Genomic DNA, 27845 nt, shown 5'->3' with positions numbered 1-27845 from the left:
GCCATTTACCCTCCATTATGCTTTATCGCTCTGAAGAATAAACGCCAAGGGATCTGAGGGCAGACACCCTTCCTCCCCCGGTCTCCCTGACATCCCCCACCCCGCACTTCCCCACTTCCCACAGATTCTAGGAGCTAGAGGAGGCAGCCCGGGGATTCTCCCGCTGAGGGGAGGCTCCTTTTTTGTGTGCCGTCCTGTCCCCAAAGCCTGGAAACCTTAAGCCCTGGTCCCGCATACTCTCAAGAGAGGCCGAATCCTGTAGGCATTCCTCTCTGTCAGCTGAGGAGGGGAAGTGGGCAGAGAACCAGCTGGCCTTGAAGGCAGCTTAGAATTCCCCAGTCCCGTCTAACTTGATTGGAGGCTTTTAGAGGATGAGAACTCGAGAAACACTGCCCCAGGTGAAGCTTTGAATCAAGGAGAAAGTGACCTGGAAAGACAACTTAATGGGATCCAGTTCTCGTCCCTTTCCTCCCCTTCCTGCTGGAACTAGTTTGGTAGTGTGCTTGACAGCTAGGGAGCCAAATTCTCCCATGTGAATGATGCAGGAGCTATTGAGTCTGTGTTTCCTTGCTGCCTACCCGAACAAACGGAGAGAAAAAACTGGTTGAGAGGAAAGGTGGTATCTTCCACTCACCGGAAAAGAGCTAAGAACAAGAAATTTGGAGAATTCCAAGTGCTAAAAGGCTGGAGAGAATGATGTCAATAGAATCACAGAGACCTTCCTACAAATGAAGATCTTCCTTTCTGCCCTCCATGCCTCCCTCCCATCCCAATGTCTGTGGGGTTTGCCCTACAACCTTTTCTAAGAACGGCTTCCAATGTCCAGCACTAAAGTCCGGCACACAGGCAGGACCCCCTACGAGTGCACAGCTGAGGGAACAGTTGTACCTGGCGCATACCCAGAGCACTCCCACAGGTGAGAAATATCTCCTTCACAAGACACTCTTCTCTGGCCTCCAACCTGCTTATTCATGTCAGAGAGTAACCGTACCCTGCAAAGTGTGTGGCAAGGCCTCTGGTCCACAGCCTGCTGTCTTCATATCATGGGTCCCAAGCCCCAAGTATGGCAGGACCTGGGCCAGAGCTTCCACATGGTAATTCAGCCTCAATGGTGCTAGTGGGAGAAAAGCAGCAACCTCCAGACAGCCTCCCCAACACCAGAGCCCTGTCTGTGGAACCAGCCTTGGAGAGGCCAGCCTCTGCCTGCCACATGCCCACAGCAGTGAAAGGTTCCAAGCACAGGGACACCTCTGATGAGAGCTCCAACTTGAAGCAGCACCGGCTCATCCAAGGCAGGAAAAACCCGGGAGTGCACTGAGCCTTGTTCTTCCGCTGTGTCCATGGTGAGGAGCTGTGGGCATGTCCTAAATTGGGCAGCCACTTTGTCCAGGGCCCAGCAGCCATTCTGCATGTACCCAGGGCTCATGGTCCAGCAACTTGGCCAAAACAGCAAGCCCCACACAAGGCAGAGCCCTCACAAAGGCCCTCAGTGTGAGAGGGGCCTCTGAGTGCATTGCACATGAAGGACAAGACCTGTACGAGTCCCTCTGTCAGATGCTAGATGAGATGGCCTAGGATACTGAACTTGATTTGAGGCACCCAGGAGGAGGCCAGCCATGGCATGGAGGCCCTTCTGGAAGAAACATGGGGGTCTTTGCGAATGATGAGGTCATCCTTGGCCTGACACGGTGGGAACAGGCCCTGGAACCAACCCTGACTCTTGCAAAACAAAGAGCAGCTAGAAAGTGACTTTTTTTGTTGTTGAGAGCAGTGTTTTCAAACTATAGGAAGAATAAGATTCTATCCCTAGAGATCCTAATCAGTAGGCTAAGGGCAGGGCCTGGGGAGCTACATTTTTAAAAGGTACACCATCTGATTCTGTGATGGGGGATTTCGTTTGAAAACTGGCTTAGGAGACATCTTAAACTTCTCTGGGACACATTTTTGCACATCCAGTTCCTAGAAAAAGGCATATACACAAAACATTCTGAGGTACTTTGGGGTCTTTGCAGATCAGATGAATTTCCTCCCTCTTTTTAAAGGCTTGGCAAGCTAGGGATCGGCCATGTCATTGAGGGGTTTACTTCTCACTCGTGCTGGCCTTGCAGAGATGGTGCTCATTCTGTCTGGTACAGACAAGCATTTCTCCTGGCCTGGTCCAAAAACCAGTTAAGCCCTAGAAAAGCCTTCCTCCTGGTTTAAAAAATTGTTTCTGTGGTGGCAGAGTAAAGGGTGCCCTTTGATGGAAAGCGTCCATGCCAAGAAATGAGGAGCTAAGAACGGACGAAGGCTGAAGCTGAAAGGCTTCGTAACACTCAAAAAATACTGTTGGGATAGTCAAGGTTGGGTCACGAGGGCAGGAAGCCGAGAAGTGGGCTCTGGTTTCTGGGCCCTAAGCAAGTATTGCAAGTTTCAAAGTAACAGAGAAAGTTGTAATTACGGCACCCTTCATGGCACACTGAGGGCAGGTCCAGGTCAGGCTTCAAGTCTGGGCTGAGAACTTGTGTTGCAAGCTGGGCTTTACCCAGGCCATACGGAGGCTTAGGGGTGGGGACGGGGTTGTATACTGGCTCCTCTGGGGGATTAACAGCTGGCACAGAGGTAGCTCCTCCTGCCACAATGCTTTTTCTTACTCCATGGCCACCTTGTGACAAACGGGCACATGAAGCAGTCCTCCCCCAGACAAGCTTAGGGTCAGGGAGGCCTTGGTGGAGTCAGATGTGATGATAAGGTTGGAGTCAGGCCAGCTCATTACTTCACCTGAATGGTGTTTATCCCAAAACTTCTCTCTTCCTTTAGCCATTTCTCCATATCAACAAATCCAGTTTCTCCCTCCCCAAAGTAGGCCAGACACAGGGCTGAGATGGGTGAAAAGGACAAGTGCACACAGGCCAGCAGAGGACAGGAGCCTGCCTGGAGGCAGGATGGGGTCTCCCTGGGACTGGCTGCTTCTGTCATCTGGACAAGATGGGACTCTAACCACAAAGAAACTACAGATAGATGGATAACAGAGTCATAAGGTGGGAGGGGAGGGATTCTGGGTTGAGCCTGGGATTATAGATGGCTGCAGTCCCCTCTGGTTACAGATCTAACCCCAATTGTTCCTTGCCTTGTCCCCGTTTGTTCATGACTGGGTACTTAGGTGAAGATGCAAGCTTTGCTTTTGGCATAACAGACCAAAGAAAGGGAAAAGCCAGCCTAACAGGACAGCTCCAAAAAAAGCTTTGGAATGTCTGGGGCCCATGCAGGGAGCCCCGTACCAGGACATGGTGCAGGAGACCTAGGGCACCTGGGCACACTCAGAGCCCCCCTACTCGCCTGGCCCCAGATTCCCATACACCTGGCCTTGTACCTGGGCTTCATTGACACTGGACTAGTCTGTCCCTAGTCCCAGTCAGTGCCTGGGTGTCAGCACAGGGAATGTGTGGGCAGATGTCTCCAGAACCCTGGCTGAGACACTGACGAAGAACTCAGGAATGGTGTGGTAGAGACAGCAGAGAACTAGGAGCCCTGGAGTCTCTGTGAGACGTGGACAGGTTGCTTATCCTTCCCTGGTCTCAGTACCCCCAACTGCAAAAGGAGGGGAAACTAAGATCTCCTCCAGTTCAAAAATGTGTTGAAGTGCTCCTGACTGGGTCTATGGTGGCTGAGAAGGCAGGGGGCAGAGGGCTCCCAGGGGGGCCCGAGGAGGACCGGAGGGAGCTGTGTCTTTCCCTTCAAAACCAGGAAGTGCCGGTCAGCTGAGAGTGGTGCTGTGGCATGGCAGAAGCTTGGCTCAACTGCCTCTTCCTGATTGGGGTGCCCTCACTAAGCAAGCTGCTCCCTCCTCCAGGGTGACACCTGAGCTGATGGGCAGGACACTACTTTGTCTACCTTAAAATGCCATACAAGCAAAGATCTCAACGATCTTTTACTTCTTTCCTACCACATTTTCACAGGTATGTTTCTTACCTGAATCCCTGAGGGAAAACCTGAATGCTGTAGACCAGAGTTTGCAAACTCCAATGACTCCAAGCACCCAGCAGGTTGTGTAAATGAATGGAAAGTGCCAGATGGAGAACGCCTGCTTTGACAAAAACATGTGTTTGAAAAAACTTCACTTGCCTTTTTGCTCTACTACAGGAAAAACACCCCAAACACTTAAAGCACAAGCACCACCACAAATGGCATCTGCTGCCTGGACTTGGAGCCAGGAGCCAATGAGGAGTGAGTGGCTAGCTGGAGCAAACTGGAGAGCATGGGCTCTGTGGAAAGTGGCAGCTGCTACTTGGCTCCGACCACTGTGGCTTGGTGACAGTTCAGGCCAAGTTGCCAAATCTTTGCATTTTCTGAGAAGCCAGAAACATGGATTTTTATGTGAAATATCAGGACTTTTCAATCTTGACCACTAATTCCTAACACCTTAAAAGGCTGCCTGGGCCAAAAAAGGTGGCGGCTACAGGCCCGATTCAGCACATGGGGCACTTGGTTTTTAACTTCTGCAATAAAGTAAAAAGACAGTGGGTAAAACAAGGTTCTCCTCTACCCCCAAACTCCTCAACACATCAGAATGAAGGTCAAGTGGGAGCTTTTACCTTGACCCTAACTCATCAACAGGGGATCCTAGAGTCTGGGGCAGTAGGGAGTGAGGTGTCAGCAGATTAAGTTAGTGAGGACTAAGACAAGAGTGTCCTCATTCCCCAGGAGTCCTGTGGCCTCCCTGAATGCTGCGGTAGAGGCTCAGATCCCAGTATCCAGCTTGGACCTGAGGCAATGTCTAGATCTTCACCCTCTGCCTTGCCCCCTTCAAGGCTGTCATCCACACTCCTGGAAAATCTCTGGGTAGTGCTGGAAGCCCACAGGTGGGTCCAGGTCCCCTTGGCCAGGGGCCTGGGACACAGGCAACCCACTGGCCCCCTGGCCCCGGCGCCCCCCAGCTCCAGGCCGATGGACCCACTGGTGCTTGGCCATGGCTGACTTCTGGCTGAAGCACCTGCCACACTGGGGACAGGGGTAGGGGCGCTCGCCACTGTGGGTACGCCGGTGGGCCGCCATTTCGGAGCTCTGCCGGAAGCAGCGCCCACAGTCTGGGCATGGGTAGGGCTTCTCGCCCGTATGGGTGCGCATGTGGCGCCGAAGATCTGAGGCGTGGGCAAAGGCGCGGCCGCAGTCTGGACAGGGGAAGGGGGTCTCGCCACTGTGGACACGCTGGTGCTGGTAGAGGGCAGAGCTCTGGCTGAAGCAGCGGCCGCAGTCAGCACAGTGGTAAGGCTTCTCGCCTGTGTGGACCCGGAGGTGGGTGGTGAGGGCTGAGCGCTGGGTGAAGGCCCGGCCGCAGTCAGGACAGCGGTGGGGCCGCTCTCCGCGGTGGATGGCCCGGTGCTTGCTCAGGGAGGAGGCCTGGCTGAAGCCCTTGTCACAGTCAGGGCAATGGAAGGGCTTCTGGCCCATGTGGGTGTAGAGGTGCTCTACCAGAGTGGAGCGCCAGGCAAAACTCTTCCCGCACACGTAGCAGCCATGGCGCTGGTCTGCTCGGGGGACAGGTGGATGGGCACAGAGTTGGAAGCGGCCCCGGCGAGGCACCTTGGACAGTGGCTCCAAACCCTCAGAGAGTCCAGCAGGATGGGATCTGAGAGCCTTTGGCTCAGGGGGCCGAGCATCCATAGACAAGATCTTCTCCAGCACCTTGGTTCCTTCCCTTTGTCCTCTCTCCTCGTTTCTGGAATCTGCTGGGAGAGAAGGGAAAGCTGAGATCCTGGTTTATCCTGGTCCTTGAGTTCCACACCTCACAGGGTGACAGTGAAGCCTCTTAGATACAACTACCTTCTGGACACGTAGTTGCCTTTGGGACTCAGTTCTGTTCAAGCAGGGACGCTAGGAGGGATACCTTCTCCCAGCTGGAGGATCAGAAAGAGGAGGGGAAAGAAGAGACAGCGAATTCTGCCTCAGGGTTAGGGAAAGCTGGGGGAGGGGGCGGTTGTGTGGCAACATGTGAGATGGATCATGAAGGGTGAATGGGTGCTGGGGGACAATTCAGGCAGGAACAGTCCAAGGGAGAGCAACGTGGCTGGCACTGACAAATGCAGTGGGGCCAAGTGCTGCGCAAGGGCTGAAAGGAGAAACTGGAAGTCCAGAGAAACTGGAAGTCCAGAGAAAGGAGAGTAGGAGACTAGGACGGTATAACAAAAAAGCAAATAAGCTAAAACACAGGAGGTGGCAGACAAAATTGTGGGTGAGATGATGTGGGTGGGGTACAACCAACAGAGCTTAGTGACCAACTAGCAGCTCCCAAAGTCTGGGTCTGACACCTTCTCTCCAGCAAGGCCTAGGTCATAATCCCAGCCCCTCTCCATGTGAATCCAGAAGCCAGGTATAATAACCTTAGCTGGGAACACTATGCAGGGAAGAAATGGATAAGCAGGCACAGAGGAAGTCCCTATGGGTACCCAATACCTCACCTCGGTCTGCTTCTGTCAGACACTGCCCCGCATTCGGATCCTGGGCAACCGGACTCCACAATTCGGCCTCTTCCTCCACCCAGGAGATGAGAGCTGGCTTGGTGCCTCGGAATCCTGGGGGAGAAGAAGGTAAACCCCATGCTGAGGGGACGTGGCCCCAAGCGGTCCCGACTGCCGGGACCTAAGGCCTCCCACTCCACGTGTGGGACCCAAAGACCCAGCCGGGTGTACGGGGGAGCCGGAGCCAGGCGCGTGGGTGGGGCTCTCACCGAGCGCGCCCAGGTGGCCGTAGGTCTCCCGCATCACGTCCCGGTACAGGGCTCTCTGCGGGGGGCGCAGACAACCCCACTCCTCCCGGGAGAAGTACACGGCCACGTCCGCGAACCTCACGGCCTCGGCTGTCCTCCCCTCGGGATCCGCTCCTTTTGGTTCCCGGGCGGGGAGCGGGGCCAGAGGCGGAGCCATGGGAACTGCCATCCGGCGACCCGGCAGCCGCCTCTTCTTGCCGGGCCTGCGTCTGCGGAGCCTTCCCGACTCAAGAAGCGGCGGCCCGGCCCGGACCCAAGGGTCGGAGTGCGGTCATTAAAGCCGAGATAGACCCGGAACAGGCCTCACAAGGGCCCACTAGAGTGGATAACAACTAAAGATTTGATGGCTGAAGGCACATAGAGAATCAGAACTGGCAGATGCCTTCAAAAAAAATGGCGGCAACGCGGCCTCAGGAACTTTGCTCCTACGCAATCGTGCCCACCGATGACGTCAGCCCGGCCTCTCCAGGGCGCTTTGTCTGCGAGCCCTCAGGCAAAATGGCCGCGACGGCTACAGGTGCCAGAGAACGCGCACGTTGGCGGGTCAGACCTGAAACCAAGCGGTACACTCACTGGTCCCCGCCGGGGCGCATGCGTTTAGAGAGGAGGCAGAGTTGCTGTGCGGCCCAGTCCGCACAGATGCCTGCGCTGCGCTGGGAAGCGCGACCACAGCCCCGCCCCTTGGCAAGCCCCGCCCCTAGCAAACCCTGCCCCGGCCTACTCCCAGGTGACGCGGAAACAAAGGATCGCGCAGAGTCTGGTTAGCCCTAGGAGGCCCTAGTTCAAGTCCGGGCCGGGGCCGTTGTGTCTGTGAACTCAGACGTTTTCCGTCTCTGACCTGCCGGCTTGCATCTGGTGGGTGCTTTTTCCCACAGCCGGGGAAGAGGTGATCACAGTACAAGGGGGAGGGCAAGGAGCTTGGCCAAGGAGAGAGGTTTGTTGCAAGGTGGTCTGGAACAGGGTGAGGATGCAGAGGTAGTTGCTCAGGGGACGTGGACCCCAGCCTTGTCTCTCCCAGCCTCTTGGGTCCCCGAAGGACACACGACAGGATGAAAAATTTTCGTTGAGCCATGGCATTTTGTCACGTGTCAGTGCCCCCTCCCCCTCCCCACCATGGTGTCCATCACTACAGGCCTGGAAGACTCTGGGTAGTGCAGGAAGCTCACAGCCGTCTCTGGGCCCTCCTGGACAAGGACCCAGGCAGTAATCGCATTCCTGGGGACCCCCACTGCCCACCTCTGGCTGAAGCACCTTACACAACAGGGACAGGAGGACCACTTGCTTGTGTAGATCAACAGGTGGCACAAGGGGTACTGTGCTCAGGACTATAAAGAAAGATAGACATAGGGTGGCAGTTCTAAAGGGGCTGCCAGCATGGGGCAGGAGAGCTCCAGCAGGAATTTCTAGGATATGGCATTTGAGAAGGGCATTGAGGGATGTGTTATATTTGGAGGTGCAAGGTTGTAGGGAACAGAACATCAAGAGCACAGGCTTTTTAAGCCAGAGGCGTGTCCAGAGAACAAAGATTCCATTTTGACTGGAGCCAAATGGGATTTTCACCTGTGGGGAATAAGTTGGCTTGAATTCCAGGTCAGTATGGGCTCTGAACTATCCACCCCCAGGTGGACAGTTTTTTTATTTTAATTTTGGTAATATATATAATCATATATAACAGAAAATTTGCCATTTTGGACATTTTTGTGTACAATTCAGTAGCATTAAGTATATTCACAATGTTGTGCAACTAACACCACTATTTATTTCTAACACTTTTTCATCACCCCAAACAGAAACTCTGTGCCCATTAAGCAATAACTCCCTGTTCCCCCTTCTCCTAGCCCTTAGTAATGTTTAATATACTCTCTATCTCTATGAATTTGCTAGTCCAGATATAAGTGGAAGTATACAATATTTGTCCTTTTGTATTTGGCTTATTTCACTTAATATATTTCCAAGGTTCATGTTGTAGCATGTTTCAGAACTTCATTCATTTTTATGGTTGAATAATATTCCATTTTATATATATATACACACACACATACATACTACGTTTTATTTATCTGTTATCTGTCAATAGACACGGGTTGTTTTCACCTTTTGGCTATTGTGAATAATGCTATTAACATTAGTGGACAAGAATCTGTTCAAGTCCCTGTTTTCTTGGGGTAATTCTATGTACAACTTTTCAAGAAACCACCAAACTGTTTTCCACGGTGGCTGAACCATTTCACATTCCCAGCAGCAATGCAGGTGTGTTCCAATTTCTCCACATCCCAGTCAACAGGCTCTGGGCTTTCTGCAGGAGGTCCTGGGAGCCACTGCAGATGTCTGGCCCGGGAAGGCTCAGTTATGAACTTCAGTCATTCTGGTTTGGCGGGGATCACGAGAAGCGGTGTCCCCTTGGGGCAGGAGTCGGGCGAGTCAAGTGTCTGAACCTGCCCACGCCACCCACTCCCTTCCAGAGATCTGGGCCCACGGGACCTCACCCGGCGCGCCCGAGTGGCCGTAGGTTCTTCGCCGCAGACATCCCCACTCTTCCGGGGAGAAGTACACCGCCACGTCCGCGAGCCTCACGGCCCTCGGCCTCCCTCCCTCTTCTGTCAGGGCCGGCCTCCCCAGGTACATCTCGGGGAGCGAACCCCGGGACAGAGTCTTGGGCTTCCCGGCTCCCGGAAGGTGGGCGACCGGAAGTAGTTCCGGGTGGGGCCGCTCTAGGACGTCATAAAAATGGCCTGTTGGGCGCACTCAGTGGCCGGGGACTGAGGAAAATGAAGGCGGTTTCAGAAAAGATGGCGGCACGCTGCCTTCATCCCATTTTAGGGAAAGGCCTATAAAAGTCTGAAAGTTGGTGGGTTTGATGACCTGGCTTGTTTCGTGGAGAAGTCTTCTCTTGCGCTTCCGCAAGCGACTTTGGCAGAGCCTCTTGCCCATAGTTAAGATGGCCGCGGCCGCTTCGGAGTCCAGGTCGGCTGGGGTGAAAGGTGAAGCTCGGGTGCGTGAGCGTGGGTGGCGGTGGATGGCCCAGAAGGGTGGGAGACCGCTCCAGGACTCAGAGGACCTGACGCCCCCTCCTCAGTCCCTCCAAGGAGACCTACGCAGTGACCAGTTCTTTCAAAAGTGTTCTTGGCAAACTAGTTCATTTTTCAATATTTTTTCAGATGGAAGGTACAAAAGAATACTCAGTCCTCCCACCCTACTCCTTTAATAATTCCTCCATGGATAGTTTGTCTGTTATATATCTGTGGTATTTCCACGCATTTCCCAGCTCTTTAACTGAGGACACTGGTCAGAGGACCTTAGAGTTCAGCATCCAACTTACTCAGTTTACAGAAGAGGAAACTGAAGTCCAGTTGTTACCCAATGTCACACAGACTTGGTTAGAGTCCAGGCCTTCAGATTCCTAAATCTGAGCCTTTTCCGCCGCCTCCCACTGCCTCCTCCAGGCATGTTCCAGAAAAGCAGCATGAAGACTTCAAATGGAACGGGATTCTCAAGTTACAAGGTGATGATTGTGTTAAAGATTAGGTGAGTTACTAGAGGACAGGACTCACTCTTGTTTTAACGATCCATTTAAATGTGTCTCACAGAGGGGCAGACTACGCAGACAGAAGCTGCAGTTGGTTCTGTGATATGAGGAAGAGATTAATAATGTTAGCTAACCTTGACTGATCACTTGCTGTGAGCCAGAGTTAACTCATGTAAGCCTCACAACACTTCAGGGCTAGGTCCTCTCAGGCATCAGGAGGCTGAGGCACAGACAGGTTAACTTGCCCCAGGCCAGGCCACACAACTAGTAAGTGGTTAAGCCAGATTGAAATCCAGGCAGTCTGACTCCAGAACCCATGCTGTAAACTCAAATTATTGAAGGCAAACGTCTCAGCAACCAGAGAGCAAGAGATTTTAGGCAAGGTTACCAAGATGCAGTTGTAAAATGGGATAGCGCGAGAAGGAAGATTCTAGATGGTCAGAAGAGCTGCTTCTAGTCACATAAACAATTCCATACTGTCATAAATGTAAAGAGACAAAATTAAAATGACAGGCCTTGATAAGTATTAAAATATAAGAGGGTTTTGTTTAGGGGTCATGTCATGGGGGGAAATATCATTCAAGTGTTTAAGGGGTATGTGAAGTTGCCCATAATAACGAAGTACTTCTCTTCTTTCAAAAGCTGGTATGGTTGAATTATATGTGTGGAACATCAATCCACCTAAGTGCTAAAGACAAGAAGGAAAATCTCTTCTGGCATCCAGCACTGCAGCCTGGTACAGTGAAAAAAGCACGGACTGGGAAATCACAAGGTTTGGATTCCAGGGCCACCTCTGCCACTAACTTGCTCTGTGACTTTACCATCCCCTCTCTGGGAGTCAGCCCTCCTCAGGGTGTATTCTGGGAACAGTATTCCCATGAGATACTTTGTGGGAAAAACAAGCATTCTTCCCCATGCCCCTTGGAGAGTCCTGTTTAGTATAATGAAGGTTCAGGCCATTTCTACGATAAAGAAATGTATTTCATCCACTGCTTCCCCAAACTCTGCTTAAAACATTGAGCCAACAGCTCCAAGCTCCCTTCCAGCTCTAAATGCTGCAGTCCATGCTATCATAACCCCCAGTGCCACCCCAGGAACCCACTCCTTCATCCTCCTCCTCATCACTCAGGCCCAAACCTAATCATTCCATCGGCCCAGCCCAGGAGCCGGCCCTTTCCATTCAACTTCCAGAGTTTACCTGAATCCATCTGCTACTGTCCATCTCTCCTCTGCTTCCACACTCCCCAGTTCCTTCTCAGAACAGTCAGAGTGGATTTTTAATGTAAATCAGATTGCCTCAACTCTGCTTAAAACCTCCCAGTAGCTTCCCATTATATTTAGAGTCAAATTCGTACTTGGCAAGTAAGAGCCTCCTTGACCTGCTCCTCTTTTCCAGCACATTTGTAACTCCTTTCCAGTCAGTTCCTCCAATTCAGCCACAAGTGTTCTTTCTGTATCTCACCCCTGTCAAACCCATCCCTGCCTCAGAGCATTGCACTTGCTATTCCCTTGGTCTGGGAAACCACCCCATTCCCTGTCCCCCCTGCTCCCTCCTCTGTCCCTGCTTCCCTGCTTTCCCTGTGGTTCCTTCTCATAACTTAGATCTCAGCTCAGATGTCTCCTCCTCACCAAGACCTAGCCTAAGTATCCATCTGCCAGGTACTCTCAGCCTTTGTAATGCTTATTGTTTGCAGTTACAGTACCTTGTTTTGTTTGTATATTGGTTTATCGCTGGTCTCTCCCTGCCCCACTAGAAGATCAGCTCCAAGAGAGTTGTGTGTCTGTTTTCCCTGCTATTTCCTGGCACGTAGAATAGTACCTAGTACATAGGAAATGCTTAGTAAATTTTTGTTAAACAAATGAATGAAAAAGAGAGAAAGAACAAACGGTACTTTCTCTGTGCTTCAGCGCCAGTGCTGAGCAAAACAGCCTGTGTTGATGGAGGGCGCCTGGCGCTGCACTTCCCCCTTTGGCTGTGCTCCTCCCTCCTGCTCTTCCTTCTTTTCAGATTCACCCCTCCCAGTACTGGTGATCCTTGGCCCTTGCCCCCTCCTATTCCTGACTACTCTTCAGCTCCAGCTCTCCACACTTGAGGTCTCTGGGTCTTGCTCACAGATCATATTGCCAGTCGCTCTCTGGGTCTTGCTCACAGATCATATTGCCAGTCGCTGAGCCACACACATTCTATGGCAGAAGCTGCTCATGAGTATCTTTCTTCCCGTTTCCAAGGTCACTACCCTTGGTTTCAGCTCCTCATGACCTCCGGTCTGTTGAAATCCTTCTCATCCTTCAGGGCCAGTTTGAGCAGTCTTCTCCAGGAAACCCTTCTTGATTCAGAAGATCTCCCCAGATCATTTATTATTATTATTATTATTATTATTATTATTAGAATGACAACAATAACCAATGTTTATTGAATGCAGTATCCAAGGCAGTCTTTTGTATTATCTCATTTAATCCTTCCATCAATCTTATGAAACTATTATTATCCAGGTTTTACAGGTGAGGAAACAGGTGCAGAGAAGTGAAGTGACTTGCCAAGATGGCACAGCTAAAACACAAGTGAGTCAGGATCTGCACCCAGAGGATCTAACTCCAGAGCTCTTAACCCTACTCTACTTGTGTCTGTCTTTCATCCTTTCTATGAAAAATGCTCCCCTGCTGCTCCTGCTTGTACATCTCCCCCAACCCCAGTTTCTACTTAGGCTCTGGGAACCATGGCTGTGTCCTCCAAGCAGTACTTTCCAGTCTATCACCAGCCAGGCTGGGCCAGGTGATGCCTCTGGGCTTCCTCTGTCATGGCCCCATCGCTCTCTCCCCACGTGGAATGTGGGACCTGAGTCAGCTGTATTCTGGAGGCCTCACGTGGTGTTTGAATAAATGAATGAACAGATGAATGAATGAATGAATGGGGTCAGAGCCAGGGTTTCCTCATCATGGAATTCCCTCACCACCTAGCACAATCCTTCAAACAGAAGGCACCCTATACATGGTTGGCAAATGTGGACTATACTCTCTGAGGTAAGAATGGGCACTTGCCTCTGTGGGGCTCTCAGTTCTTTGCTCACATTCCGGGGGACAGACAGCCCGGTGTTGCCTCCTGAGGAGCCACCCCAAGCCCCATGGTGGAGGCCACTCTCTGGCTGGGAGCCAAGGATTGCTCTGGTTGGCCAGCTGGCTGGCTCCCTGCCCGGCCCTCGGTTCCCATCTTGCCCTCGACCTGAGCCCTGGACTCTTGTTCTCTGCCCAGATCTGACTTCTCAGAGGCAGCCTTGAAGTGGTAGAAAGATCTGAGCTTTGTGTCAGTTTCCAGCCAGCTGCCTTGTAGCAGTGAAACTTTGAGAGAATCATCTCTCTGAGCCTCAGCTTTCTTTTCTGCAAACCAAGGCTATTGATATCTAAGCCCTGCCTCCTTAGCAGGCTTCTTGAGGCTCTCTAAAGGGTAAAATGTCAACAATAATTCACTTTTCAACAAATGTTTATTGCACATTTCCTGTGTCATACATACTATTCTGTTAAAATTTTAGCCTTCACAGTAAGCCTTTGAGGTAGATATTATTGATCCTCATTTTACAGATGAGGAAACTGAGACTCCTGGAGGGGATATGACTTACCAGCTGCGACTTGGGGCAGGTTGCAGAGACGAGTTTGTGCTGGGTGCCTCTGCATGCCCTGCACCCACTTCCCCAGGGTCCCAGTTAGTGAAAATTAACCAGGGTTTGGCCACGCCTTCCATGTTGGCCCCACTTCTCAGGCCTTAGGCCCCTCAGCCTTGGCCTATGACATAAATAAGGAGGCAGTCAGTATCTCCAGAGAAACTGGAAAGGTCCCCATTGGCACCTACTAAAAAATCAAGCCTCTGACCCTCTTCATTTTTTCATGAATGATTGTGGAGGGGGCATCAAATTTAATCTATTTGAATCTTTTCAGGCACTTTTCACAAGTTTGGAAATTTGAGGAATCCTTGAGAGGAGCCCAAGGGATGAATTTTGGTTCCCAAATCCCTGACTCAGGAGCCTACCTTGGGCGCCAAGGTCAACCCTCAAGTGCCTGCAGGTTCTGCTCACCCACACTCCTCAAAGATGTCTGGGTAGTGTCGGAAGAGCACCGGCGGGTCGCGGTCACCCCGGGCCGGGGCCCGAGGCACGGCCCGGATCCCAGGCCTCCGGCCCCGCCGCCCACCAGAGCAGGAGCGGTGGATCCACTGGTGGGCTTCCACGGCGAACTTCCTCTTGAAGCGCATGCCGCACTCGGGGCAGGGGAAGGGCCGCTCCCCCGAATGCATGCGCCGGTGGCTGACCAGCAGCGAGGGGTAGGTGAAGCGGCGGCCGCAGTCCGCACACACGTGGCGCCGCTGCCCAGCCTGAGCGTCCCCGCTGGGTGCCGGGGCCCGGGGCTGCGCGCCAGTGGTCTGGTCCCAGGCAGCCTTCGCTGGTGGTTGTGCTTTCGCCGCGGCCTTGCTGGGAGTCGAGTCGGGCTTGTGTTTAACTAGCTCTTCAGGCAGCTCATTCCAAGGGGTCTTTCTGGGTTCCTTGGCTCCCAGCCCTTCCTGGGGCTCCTCTTTCTTCTTGTTTTGGGCATCTCCTGGGAAACAGGAATTAAGTTGCATTTTAAAATACATCAGCAAAGGTTTGTCCCAGGTTTAAGGTGCTTTTACGTTTGGTAGTGCCAGAAAAGTACTGGCCAGAGCTTAATGCTAGAGGAAAGTAAACACACTCAGATCTCTTGAGAGCAATTCATCTGGGCCCTGGTTCCTAATGTGAAAATGGAAATAATAATTTTTTTTGTTTTACTTCACAAGGTTGTTGGGAAGATTAAATTAATAGGTGCATGTTAGGCAAGCACTTAGTAAGTGTTCAGTAAACAGTAACTATAATTATTGTGGCTGCTCCATTTTTTTGTAGGATAAGACTGTTTTACAGATGAGAAAACATTTGCTCAAGATTGATCAGCTGAGAGTGGTGAGGAGAGAAGAGCCAAGCTGATCATTTCTGGGCATTTTCGACTTTGCCTTGCTTGAGAAATGGGATAGGCAGACCAGAAGCCACTTCCATTCTCAGGGAAGTTACTTTTAGTTGTTACTGGTTCCTGAAAGAGGGCGAATGAGTGTTGTTTTCTGTGTGAGGTATACAGAAATCTAAGAGTCTTGGATTTAGGCCCCTGATTCTCCTACCCTAGTCTCAATGTGATGAGTGTCCCAGGTTCTGAAAACTTTGAACCAGGTCTGCCTCCTTTCCTTCTCTAGTATCCTACATAGGTGGGTTCTTTAATTTCTTTAGGGATGCTCGGAGTGGGGACCTGAAAGAAAGCTTTGCTAGGCAGGAAACCCTGGAGAGCCAAATGGGGGGAGACTTGGGACAATCCCTCACCTCTCAGAGCTCCTCCCAGGCTTTCCCCCTCCTCAGGATCCTGGGCGTCGGAGCTCCAAGCCACACTCTCCTGTTCCATCCAAGAGATGAGGGCTGGTTTGGGGCCCGGGAATCCTGGGAGAGAACAGGGATCACAGTGCTGGCCTGAGAGGCTGTCCTGGGAAGATGGCATCCCCCTGCCAGGGTGAGGACACCTCCTCAGAACTTGTGCTCAACCCGAACTGGGTCTGCAATGCTTCTGCCTGAGGAAAGCAGATGCGGGATGGAAAGACCCCCGAGGGAGTGCCTGAAGCCCTGGGAAGGGAAGGTGGAAGGTGACTGGTGCTGTTCGCTAAATAATGAGGGGTTAGGGCGCACAATTCTCTCGCTCCTTTTATATCGTCTCCCCTGCGCACCCCGGTGGCGGAGGAGGGGGGCTCTGACCCGGGGCCTCACCGAGCGCGCCCAGGTGGCCGTAGGTCTCCCGCATCACGTCCCGGTACAGGGCCCTCTGTGCGGGCTGCAGACACCCCCACTCCTCCGGCGAGAAGTAAACGGCCACGTCCGCGAAGCTCACGGCCCCCGGCTTCTTGCATCCAGGCCCGGTCTCTCCCGGTCTCTGCGCCAGGAGCGGGGCCGGGGGCGGCGCCATGGGGCCGCCTCTTCCCCGCGGCCACAGTCTTCCCGATTCCGGCTTCGGCTGTCGTGGTCCACAGGGAGGCCTGGCCCCGCCGGGGCTCCGCCCAGCCTTGACGTCCGAAAGCAGCCGGGGGACCTGGAAGAAGCGGGGACTGACTGCTAGGGCTTCTGGGATTTTGATGGGGACAAGTAGAATCCTTTGGTGTTTATTCACTCCATGGCAGCCTGGACATAGAGACCCGGGTTAAGGGACTCGGAAGGTGCCATCAGAAAATATGGCGACATGCTGGTTTCAGTTGTCACAGGCTGCTCGTACGGGCGCCATTCCTTGATCATATCAAATATGGCGCCTTTCGGGGCCTCACTTGCCCTTAAATACAATGGCCGCTGCAGATTTTACTTTGTTGTTGTTGGTTGGAGTGGGTGGGCGGGGCTGCCTTCAAGAAAGATGGACGGACGGGCGACTTTAAGTAACTCTCTTTACTGGTAGTGGACAGCGGATGATGATTAGCCTCCAGGAGAGGAAGAAGCGGAGCCGTGATTGGGCCCGCAATGGCGGGTCATTTGAAAAGACCCCTTCTCCGAAGTCTGTAGACTGAAGTTGGGCGGGTAACCAGGATCTTGGGCGCAGTGTCCCTGGTGGTCTCCCTCCAGGCTTTCTGACGTCGGGATTTGGATCTGGTTTCCTGGCTCTGCGGGAAGACGCACACACACTGGCCAAATCCTGAATACAGCCAACGGAGAAACCAGGTACATGTTTACAGTCCCGACCACTGGCATAGCCAACTGGACTCCGTGCGGTCGCGGCTCCGCTCGCCAGTCTCGGCCTCAGTGGCAGGCAAAGGAACGTGTTGAGTGGGGATGGAATCAGTGGGGAAATTTTAAATTACATTTTTTTTCTTTTAGGCAGAGGTTGAAAAAATAATTGTAGTTGCCTGAGGTGGATATATAAGATTGTTGACACTGTCAACATCCAAATACTATAGGCGTGGCTGTACGGGTTGATATATGTAGAGAGAAAGCAGTGTGACCCTCTCAACCATCAGTTCTGGCAAAGCTGTCGTCATCGGCCAAATGAATACTCATTTTGCTCAATTTTTAAAGTCAGTTTTAACCAGAAACTCCAAATACTCTGATCCAGACACCCTTATGTGACTTAGCAAGCTTTGAAATGTCCCCAGTCTCCAAACCACTAAGGAAATGAGACTGTTCAGGTCCCAATTGAGGGTTACAGAATGAAATCCTTGTTTTAGCCCTGCCTTGGTGGGCCCAGTCTCTTAGGCAGTGAGACCCATAGTAGGATTGTGACATTTATGTCCCATAACACTTAGCTAGTTGACACCAAAGGAGAGGAGTTCACTAAAAAGCTAATTTTATTTGAGGACATAAAAATAAAAGCAAAACACTTCACTGTAAGATTAACAATTTTGGTTTTATAAAGAGTGATGGCACGGAAATACCTGTTATTAGCTTCTAGATTTGGAAGCGTTCTCTCTTCTTGAAAAAAGAAATAGAATAGAGCACAGGGAAGAATTAGACACTCATAAAATAGACACATGGCTTTGGCCCCAACAGGCAAGAGGGAAAATATCTTTCATCTTATTTGTCTTATCCTTTTTTAAAATTAAGTTTTATTTACTATACTCTATACCTACCAAAGAAAAACAGTTTTTGACAAATTAATGTACGTGGTTTTTTTAAAAATTACGTAAGACTTAAAATGAAAAAGCCAGTCCCAGTGCTCAACATCATTAGTAATTATGGAAATACAAATTAAAATTACAATAAGAAACCACTTCACACTTATTAGGTTGGCTATTATTTGAAAACCAGAAAGTAACAAACGTTGATGAGGATGCAGAGAAAAAGGAGCCCTTTTTAACAACAGTTGTTGTTAAAAGGGAAGTTTTGTGTTAAAATTTTAAACTTATTTCTAAGTGCACAATTTAGTGGCATTAATTACATTTACAATGTTGAACACCCATTATTACCATCCACTCCAAAACTTCACCATCCAAACAGAAACTCTGTACCCATTAAGCAATAACCCCCTTAGCCTTTCAGCACAGAAACACGAATGCTGGTAACCTCTAATCTGTTTTCTGTCTCTATAAATTTGCTTATTCTGGATATTTCATATAAGTGGAAATATACAATACTTATTTTCTCTCTAGTTTATTTCACTCATTATGTCTTCAGGATTCATCCATGATGTCTCATGTTTCAGCACCATATTTTTTTTTTTCAGAATGTCTATAGCATTTCTTAATATAAAATATTTAATAGATATGCAGATAGATTCAAAGACAATGAAATTTAGTAAAAATTAAAGAGTTAGAGAAAGAAGGCATCTGTGAGCTCACTTCACTAACATAGCCATTATCAGAATTCTGGTACATTTCTTCCCCCTTTTTTTTACCCATTTGTCTAAAGTTTAAGTCCTCCTCCTTTTAAAATATTGATATAGTTATGCAGTATATAAAATTTAATATCCTGCCTTTTTATATAATATTAAATATAAGTGTTTTCCATGCTATTACTTGGTTTGAGCAATCATACTTTTTAATGACTCCATGATATTTTAAAGTAGGTACACTATAATTTTCATAACCATTTCCCTACTATTGGATATTTGGGTTATCTCCAAGTTTTGCTATTTTAGCTAATGTACAAGTGCCATAGTGCAAATTTTTTCCACAATGACTAGGATATTCAAGCATACAGTTGGATGATTAATAGCATTTCCAAAATCGCATTCCCAAATCAGAACTCAACTTCAGCCTTTCAAACCCACTTTCCTCTCAATGTTTGCCATCTCATAAAATGGCACCTACTTCATTTCTTTTAATGGTGGAATAATATTCCATTGCAAATGTATACAACACATTTTGTTTATCCATTCATCTGTTGATGGACACCAGCGTTGTTTCCACCTTTTGGCTACTGTGAATCATGCTGCCAGGAACCTTGGTGTACATGTATCTCTGTTCAAGCTCTTGTTTTCAGTTCTTTGGGGTATATACTGTTCTAGTTTGCTAATGCTGCTGGAATGCAAAACATCAGGAATGGATTGGCTTTTATAAAAGGGGGTTTATTTGGTTACACAGTTACAGTCTTAAGGCCATAAAGTGTCCAAGGTAACACATCAACAACCGGGTACCTTCACTGGAGGATGGCCAATGGCATCCGGAAAACCTCTGTTAGCTGGGAAGTCACATGGCCAGCGTCTGCTCCAAGTTCTGGTTTCAAAATGGCTTTCTCCCAGGATGTTCCTCTCTAGGCTTCAGCTCCTCAAAAATGTCATTCTTAGTTGCTCTTGGGGCGTTTGTCCTCTCTTAGCTTCTCCGGAGCAAAAGTCTGCTTTCAAAGGCTGTCTCCAAAATGTCTCTGTAAGCTGAAGCTCCTCTATCAGTTTCAGTGCATTCTTCAAAGTGTACCTTTTGGCTGTAGCTCCTCTTCAAAATTTCACTCTCAGCTGCACTGAGTTCCTTCTGTTTCCCAGCTCATTTAGATGGCTCCAGTGATTTAATTCAGACCCCCCTGAATGGGTGGGGTAACACCTCCATGGAAATTATCCAATCAGAGTCATCACCCACAGTTGGGTGGGGCGCATCTCCACGGAAACACCCGAAGAACTATAATCCAATCTACACTGATACGTCTGCCCACACAAGACTACATCAAAGATAATAGTGTTTTGGGGGACACAATACATTCAAACCAGCACATACCTAGGAGTGGAATTGCTGGGTCATATGATAATTCTATGTTTAACTTTTTGAGGCGCTACCAAACCTTTTTCCAAAGCAATGCATGAAGGTTTCAATTTCTCTACATCCTCCCCAGCACTAGTTATTTTCCTTTTTTTCTTTTTTTGGTAACAGCTATCCCAATGAGTATGAAGTGGTATCTCATTGCAGCTTTAAAAAAAAACAAAAACAAAACTTTTATTTTTAAATTAATTCAAATTTACAAGACAGTTGTAAAAATAATACACATCCCATACAGAGAATTCCAGCATACCCCTGCCCTCCCACAGATACCCAGATCCACCAATTTTAACATTTTGCCACCTTTGCCCTATTATTCTATCATCTATCTGTCTGTCTGTCTATCTTACCTATTTTCTGAACATTTGAGAGCAGGTTGCAGACATCATAATTCCTGAACACATACTTCCATGTATATTCCCTAAGAACAAGGATAGTCACTAGGTGTAGTTCTCAAGTTCAAGAAATTTAATATTGATATGAAGTTTACATTCTATAGTCCAGTTTTTTCTTATGTCCTAATGGTGTTTTGAGCCTTTTTTCCTCAATTCTTAGATCCCATCCAGTGTCATATATTACATTTAATTGTGATTATCTCTTTAGTTTCTCTCTTTCTTAATTGTGAAAACATACACAACATAAATCTTTCCATCCCAACCCCTCCCAAGCATACCATTCAGTAGGATTAATCACACTGACAAGGTTGTAATGCCCTCACCACCATCCATTACTAGAACATTCCCTGAACCCCAAACTGAAACCCTACATTGCCCCTGCCCCCATTCCTGGTAACCTGTGTTCTATCTTCTGTCTCTATGAGTTTGCATATTCGCTGGTACTTACTTTGTGGTTACCATGGAGCTTAAATTTAACATCCTAAACTATAATAATCTCATTTGCTTTGATACCAATTTAACAATTTCAATAGCGTTCATAAACTATTTCCCTATTATCCATCCATCTCCCCACCTTTATGTAGTTCTTCTGATAAATTACATGTTTATACATTATGAGTCCAAAACTATCAGTTTATCATTATATTTTATGCATTTGCCTTTTAAATCTTGTAGGAAATAAAAAGTGGAATTATAAATAAAAAATATGATAGCACTGGTGTTTATATTTATCCATGTCACTATCTTTAGCAGAGATCTTTATTTCTTCATGTGGTTTCAGTCAATTGTTTGGTATCCTTTCCTTTCAACCTGCAGAACTCTCTTTAGCATTTCTTATAGGACTTGGTGAGAAGTGATTAAGTCCCTCAGCTTTTGTTTATAAAATCCCTCAGCTTTTGTTAATCTGGGAATGTCTTATTTTCTCCCTCATTTTCAAAAGACAGTTTTGCTGGACACAGAATTCTTGGTTGGCAGTTTTTGCTTTCAGCACTTACATATGTCTCCCCACTGCCTTCTTGCTTCCAGAGTTTCCAGTGGGAAATCAGCACTTAACCTTATTGAGGCTCCTTTTTATGTGATGCATTGCTTCTCTCTTGCAGCTTTCAGAATTTTCTGTCTTTGGCATTTCATAGTTTGATTATAACACAGTGCAATGTTGGTCTATTTGGATTTACCCTGTTTGGTGTTCTTTGATGACCTTGGATGTGTATGCTATGTCTTTCATTATTATATGTGTGAATCTTTTATTATGCCTTGGATGTGTATTATCATATCTTTCTTAACTTGGGAAGTTTATAGCCATTATTTCTTTGAATATTCTCTCTGCCCCTTTGTCTCTTCTTCTGGGACTCCCACATTATGTATTTTGGAAAGCTTGATGGTGTCCCACAGGTTCCTCAAGCTCTGTTAATTTTTCTTCATTCTTTTCTTTTTCTCCTCCTCAAACTGGATTGATTTCACTTGTTTTATCTTCAAGTTCACTGAGTCTTTCTTCCACCAGCTCTAATCTGATGGTGAACCCCTCTAAGGATTTGAAATTTCTTTTACTGTGGTCTTTAGCTCTGTTTGGTGCCTTTTCTTGATTTCCATCCTTCTATTGATATTCTCTTTGTGTTCATCTATTGTTTTACTGATCTCCTTTAGTTCTTTGTCCATGTTTTCCTTTAGCTCTTTGAGCATATTTAGCACTATCTTAAAAAAACTTTGTCTGGAATGTCCGGACCTCCTCATTAATGGTTTGTAATGCTTTAATATTCTCCTTTGCCTGGGACATCGTTTACTGTTTCTTTGTATGTTTTGCAATCTTTTGTTGAAACATGGACATTTTCATATTTTATTGTATTATCACTGGAATGTAAACTCTGAGGCATCTGTTCCTTAAGCTCGGTATGCATCTAGTGTTATGATAGAGCTTTCCCTGAATGCCAGGTGGTAACAAAAAAGAAAAGAAAACACTTTTCTCCCTCTTTGTACATTGACTCATGCAAGTGCGCTCCTTCAGAGCTTACCCATACATTGAGTTTGGAGAATAGCTCCAGGCCAAAGCATAGGGGCCTCTCTGATCCTTTCTTCATATGTGTCTTATCTTGAGTTTGTGCACACATGACCCTAGGAATTCCCTTATTTACATGGTTCCAAATGTCCCCTCTTCCCTAGGAGAGGAAGCAATCCCTACAGCCAGCAATCCCTTGCCTCAGGCAGCACAACTTGAGTGCTCTCTGTATAAGTGTTCTTTGAGCTGCCTTGTGCATGCAGGGCAAGTTCTGGGTCAATGAGTCCCTCAGGCTACAACCAGACAGACTGGACCAGACATACAAGCTCCCAGCATGTGATGAGGGTTACTCTCCTCCATCTGGAACCAGGACCAGGGACCTGGACTGGGAATGTGGGCCAGCTCTGCTGAGCCATGAGATCTATCATTTTTTAAGTTGCCTTTTTCTTGATTCGGTGCTCTCCCTGTTACTGCAGTCCTTTAACTGTTTTCTGGAGCTTTTGAAAAGACATTTCTGCCTGTTCTTGCTAATTGTTCAAAGCTTCTGTGGAGGGCTAGAGCCCTGAAGTATCTCATTCCACCATCATTTTTTTTTAAATGCAATTTTATTGCGATATATTCACACACCATGTAATTCATCCAAAGTATATAATCAGTGACTCACAGTATCATCATGTAGTTGTGGATTCATCACCACAATCAATTTTACAACATTTTCATTACTCCAAAATAAAGAAAAAAATAAAAATAAAGAACATTCAAAACTCCCAAACCTCTTAACCCCCCCATTATTTATATATATTTTTGTCTTTATTACTCATCTGCCCATACACTGAATAAAGGGTCACGCCACCATTTTGATCCAGTACCATACTGTTTTGATTACTGTAGTTTTACTAAGTTTTGAAATTGGCAAATGAGTCGTCCACTTTTGTTCTTTTCCAAGTTTGTTTTGGCTATTCGGGGCCCCTTGCATTTGCATATGAATTTGTGGACTGACTTTTCCATTTTTCCAAAAAAGGCTGCTGGGCTTTTGATAGAGATTGTGTTGAATCTGTACATCACTCTTGGTAAAATTGTTACCTTAATGATATTAAGTCATCCATTCCATAAACACATATGTCTTGACATTTATTTAGGTCATCTTTAATTTCTTTTGGTAATATTTTGTAGTTTTTAGTGTATAAGTCTTTCACCACCTTGAAAAAATTTATCACTAGCTATTTTATTCTTGTAGATGCTATTGTAAATTGAATTGTTTTCTTGATTTCCTTTTTGGATTGGTCATTGGTATTGTATAAAAATCCAACCAATATTTGTGTTTTGGTCTTGTACCTGCAACTTTGTAAAAAGCTTGTACTAGCTTTCTTGTGGATTCTTTGGGACTTTCTATATATAGCATCATGTCATCTGTGACTAGAGATAATTTTAATTCTTCCTTTCCAATTTCTTTACCTTTTATTCTAATTTCTTTACCTTTTATGTATTTTATTGCTTAATTGCTCTGGCTAGAACTTCCAGTACAGTGTTGAATAACAGTGATGGCAGTGGTATCCTTGTCTTTTTCCTGATCTTAGGGGAAAAGCTTTCAGATTTTCACCACTGAGTATGATGTTAGCTGTGGGTTTTTCATAAATGCCTTTTATTATGTTGAGAAATATTCCTAGTTTTGAGTGTTTTTATCATGAAAGGGTGTTGGATTTTGTCAGATTCCTTTTCTGCATCAATTGAGATGATCATGTGGGTTTTTTCCTTTGTTCTACTAATGTGGTATATTATGTTGATTGATTTTCTTAAGTTGAATCATTCTTGTATTCCTGGGATAAATCCCACTTGGTCATGTCCTATAATCCTTTTATTATGCTATTGGATTTGGTTTGCCAATGTTTTGTTGTGAATTTTTGCATCTCTATTCATAAGGTATATTTATCAGTAGTATCTTTTCTTGTACTAACTCTATCTGGCATTGGTATCAGGGCAATGCTGGCCTTATAGAATGAATTAGGAAATGTTTCCTCCTCTTTAGCTTTTTGGAAAAGTTTGATAAGGATTGATGTTAATTCTTTTAATGTTTAGTAGAATTCACCAGTGTAGCCATCTGGTCTTGGAATTTTCTTTGTTGGGATATTCCAGACAATACACTTTTCACTCTTAGTTGTTTCTTCTGAACTTTCATTTTTAAAAAAACATACTTCACTGCTGTTTCTTGATATCCTCATTTTAGACTTTACCTATGGGCACCGTGTATTATACTTGATGCTTTAGTTTCTAGCCTCATTTTCTCTCACCTGTACTCCCAATGTATTTAACTCAATACAGTGTTTAAATAATGTATATAATGTTCCCTGTGCATGGCATTCTATAATTTTATTCCCTTTTTATGCAGCCATTTGCTTTTCTTGACATTTCTAATTGTTTTCTTTTCTCCTTGTATTATCCACCCTGTCTGCCTCCTTAAGTTGTTCCAAATTACCAAGGATAGCATCAAATCTCAATTCCCTGATTTTTTTTCCTGGACTACCTCTTCCCTTGAGCCCTCAGTCCTCTTTCCAAACTGGACGGGCCTGGGCCATCATCCGGAGTCTTCCTTCTTGCTTTCCTTGTGGTAACTACTGTTTCCTAGGATCAGTGTCCTCTTTTTCAGTCTGACAGGAGGCATATTTTTTTTCTTCTTCTTTTTTATTAGAAAAGTTGTGGGTTTACAGAACAATTATACATAAAATACGGGGTATTATTAACACCTTGCATTGATTTGGAAAGTTGACATGAGCCATCTGAGTGGCTTGTGGCATTGGGCTGTAGTGACCAGATGCCCTCCTCCCCACATTTGCAATGTTCCTGCAGTCACCAGGACGCTAGAACACCTAGTTTGCTAAACACGTGGCTGGTCACTGGAGATAAGTGAACAAGACGTAACAGGTTTCTGCTGCCAGGAGCCTGCAGTCTGGTCCTAGAACCTCTCCTTGCTTGGCTCTCCTGCCTGCACTGGGTTTGCACTGATCCTCACCTCTTTGTTCATAAAGGTTCTTTGTTGCTGATCAAACTACACCTTTTCAGTCAAAATTTCTTTATATTTCCTGGCTCTACACTTGCAGTATTTCACCTGGAATGCTTTCTTGCCTTACTGTGACTTCTACTGATCTTTCCTTTAACAATTAAATGCTAATTTTATAACTTTAGTTTATAACTTTAACACTGATTTCTGGGAGTACCTTACTGTCACCCACTGTGCTGAACAGTACAGAAGTAGAATAAGAAAAAATACATCATCATTAATGATGATCAACTTTAACCAAAGAGCAACTAACTATACAGCATAACTGGAACTCAAAATTCTCATCTATTCAGGCACTGTGTTGTAATTCACTTCTTGCTGAGAAGGAACTAAGGATAGAGAAGATTTAAGAAGATGGAGTTAAACAATTAACTTGATTGTTAATTAATCAGGTTAAAACAAACTTTCAAGTAACACTAGAACTTTGTTCCATCACAAGTGGCTGATGTCCAGTGTTGTTTTTCCTGCCATTCATAATACAAATATAAAGATGCTATTGCTTTCAAATTTGTTTGACCATCAAGTTGTAAATGTTCAAGAATCTTGATCATATAATTATGAAAAGTCATAAAACATATAGAAGATAATTATGGTTCTTAAATTGTACTTGTCAATAAGAGGGTACATCTGAACTTTTAAGTGAGAGCTGAAGTTTTTTGGACAAAGCTCAGTTTACACTTAAGTGTTTAGGGATGAAGTGCAACAATGCCTTCAACTTATTTTGAAATACATTTAAAAAAATAAGATAAATAGATCCATAGAGGTATGGATGTATGAATAGACGTGATAAAGCAAATAGACCAAAATGTTAATTGTAGAATCTAGATGATGGGTATATAGGTGTTCACTATGAAATTCTTTAGAAAATTTTTCTAATAAAATGTTTGGGTGGGGGGAAGTTCAGCCATCTGTTCTTCAAATTATAAAAAAGGTAACATGTTTATAATCCTACAGACCCATGTGGGTGAGGGAGCAAAAGAAGCTTTGTCCTCTGGCTTTGGGCCTTCTGAGGAGATGAAAATGCTCTGCAGGCTGTATTACCTGGCCTGTATTTTTCTATAAAGCTGAGTAAAGATAGTATTTGATTAGAGCTTGTTGCATCTTGTGAATCCAATAGCCAGTTCTAATCTGTACCCATCGCTGTACCAGTAAAATAAAAATAATGGTTAACCATTTTTAAAAAAGGCATAGTAGGTGCCTTTATACCTATCACATTTTTTTCTCAGACAACCCTGTGAGGCTGACATTAGCTCCACTTTACAAATGAGGCAACTGATGCTCAGAAATGTTGACTAATATGCTTAAGGGAACATAGTTTGTGAGGAATTGAGCTGAGCTTGGAATCCAGGTCTACCAACTCAGAAGAGGCTATGTGGTAAAGCAGAAAAACACCCAGTTCCAATTAAGGATCTTTTTTTTTGGGGAACTCACAAAAACAGAGAAAGAACCTTTGGTTCAAAGAGATATTCGAGGCACCCAGCACCACTCCTGGCTTGGAGTAGGTATCCAAGCTTAAGACATGTTTAGTACCATCCACCTCCTTGTTTATTCCCTCAACATTCTCCAATTCAAAAGTAGGGTTACCACTTATGAGGGGTGACAATGTGATTGGGAAAGCCATGTGGATCACATTCCCCTTTGTCTAGTGTATAGATGGATGAGTAGAACAATGGAGGCAAAATAAAAAAAAAAAAGGCACCCAGTGTTCTTTTTTACTTTATTCGTTTTCACTTTAATTTTTATTCTTATTACTTTTGTGTATGTGGTAATGAAAATGTTCAAAAATTAATAATAAGCCCCCCCCCCCAAAAAAAAGTAGGGCTACCGTTAATGAAAAAACAGAAGGGCTACCAGATCTTGTGAAAGGAACTGTAAATGGACTTTCAGGCCCTGGGTTACAAAATGTTTCCTAACAAAGGAGGCGCACAAGATGGACACCCTGCACAGACACAACCAGACTTCAAGCATGTGCAGTTTGGAGAACGAAACTTAAAGCTTACAAGAATTAGGATGAGTTTCTCGCTGCCTTGATGTTCCAATAAGCCACTAGAACAGAATTTGACAACCACAATTTCCCTTTTTAACTATAAATTCCCAATGCCCCCTGAATGCTGTGGAACACCTACTTTTGCTTGGTGTTGCCCAATTTGCTAATTGGTATACTGTTAATAAATCTCTCCTTTCTATTTGCAGTAGTAGTTCCTGTGATGATCTAAATGAGTCAAAGACCTCTCTTAATTGTTGATATGTACAAATGTTATGGTAAAGATTAGAGACTGCCTTCTTTTCAACTCTAATCAAAAATAATTTACTCCTTTTACAAAAAAGAAAGTCTCTGGCATTGTATTTCCAGCTGCAATGGCCTGGAATACTC

At 46.4% G+C, this 27845-nt stretch overlaps 2 protein-coding genes and 2 long non-coding RNA genes across 8 annotated transcripts; 1 reads left to right on the top strand and 3 right to left on the bottom strand.

The window, feature by feature from the left end:
• Positions 1–139: 139 nt before the first annotated feature.
• On the bottom strand, positions 140–7285 carry LOC119517889 (zinc finger protein 764-like). The gene is made up of 3 exons (XM_037814952.1): positions 6707–7285; positions 6438–6551; positions 140–5705 (listed from the first exon to the last, which is right to left on the bottom strand). The coding sequence occupies exons 1-3, from the start codon at positions 6912–6914 to the stop codon at positions 4795–4797; spliced, it is 1233 nt and encodes a 410-aa protein (XP_037670880.1). The 5' UTR covers positions 6915–7285; the 3' UTR covers positions 140–4794.
• Positions 7286–8784: 1499 nt separating this feature from the next.
• On the bottom strand, positions 8785–9743 carry LOC119517896. Its single transcript, XR_005213652.1, has 2 exons — positions 9232–9743; positions 8785–9144 (listed from the first exon to the last, which is right to left on the bottom strand). It is a non-coding gene; the product is annotated as an uncharacterized LOC119517896 (long non-coding RNA).
• On the top strand, positions 9264–13258 carry LOC119517895. The gene is made up of 3 exons (XR_005213651.1): positions 9264–9709; positions 10189–10270; positions 10914–13258. It is a non-coding gene; the product is annotated as an uncharacterized LOC119517895 (long non-coding RNA).
• A 473-nt stretch (positions 13259–13731) lies between these two features.
• Positions 13732–16607, bottom strand: ZNF688 (zinc finger protein 688). Of its 5 annotated transcripts, none has more exons than XM_037814953.1 (4): positions 16076–16606; positions 15641–15754; positions 14339–14855; positions 13732–14048 (listed from the first exon to the last, which is right to left on the bottom strand). In XM_037814953.1, exons 1-4 carry the CDS (start codon positions 16269–16271, stop codon positions 13970–13972), a joined length of 906 nt encoding a protein of 301 aa, XP_037670881.1. In that variant the 5' UTR covers positions 16272–16606; the 3' UTR covers positions 13732–13969. The 5 variants fall into 5 exon arrangements, with proteins under 5 accessions (XP_037670881.1, XP_037670883.1, XP_037670884.1 ...); XM_037814955.1 differs by having other exon boundaries at positions 14293–14855; positions 16076–16605; XM_037814956.1 differs by lacking the exon at positions 15641–15754 and having other exon boundaries at positions 16076–16607.
• Positions 16608–27845: the final 11238 nt, after the last annotated feature.

Source organism: Choloepus didactylus, chromosome 21 (assembly GCF_015220235.1).
Source record: "Choloepus didactylus isolate mChoDid1 chromosome 21, mChoDid1.pri, whole genome shotgun sequence".
Classification (NCBI taxonomy): domain Eukaryota; kingdom Metazoa; phylum Chordata; class Mammalia; order Pilosa; family Megalonychidae; genus Choloepus; species Choloepus didactylus.
Note: the sequence above shows the minus strand (reverse complement) of the source record. Positions and strands in the feature narration are given on the sequence as shown.

Coding starts and splice junctions, on each gene's coding strand:
- ZNF688 (XM_037814953.1), bottom strand. CDS start 16,271: ATGGCGCCGCCCCCGGCCCCGCTCCTGGCGCAGAGACCGGGAGAGACC. Junction 14,856..15,640: donor CCTGGGAGGAGCTCTGAGAG/GTGAGGGATTGT, acceptor CCTGTTTCCCAG/GAGATGCCCAAAACAAGAAG. Junction 14,049..14,338: donor GACATCTTTGAGGAGTGTGG/GTGAGCAGAACC, acceptor TTTATGTCATAG/GCCAAGGCTGAGGGGCCTAA.
- LOC119517889 (XM_037814952.1), bottom strand. CDS start 6,914: ATGGCAGTTCCCATGGCTCCGCCTCTGGCCCCGCTCCCCGCCCGGGAA. Junction 6,552..6,706: donor CGGCCACCTGGGCGCGCTCG/GTGAGAGCCCCA, acceptor CTTCTCCCCCAG/GATTCCGAGGCACCAAGCCA. Junction 5,706..6,437: donor TCTGACAGAAGCAGACCGAG/GTGAGGTATTGG, acceptor CTCTCCCAGCAG/ATTCCAGAAACGAGGAGAGA.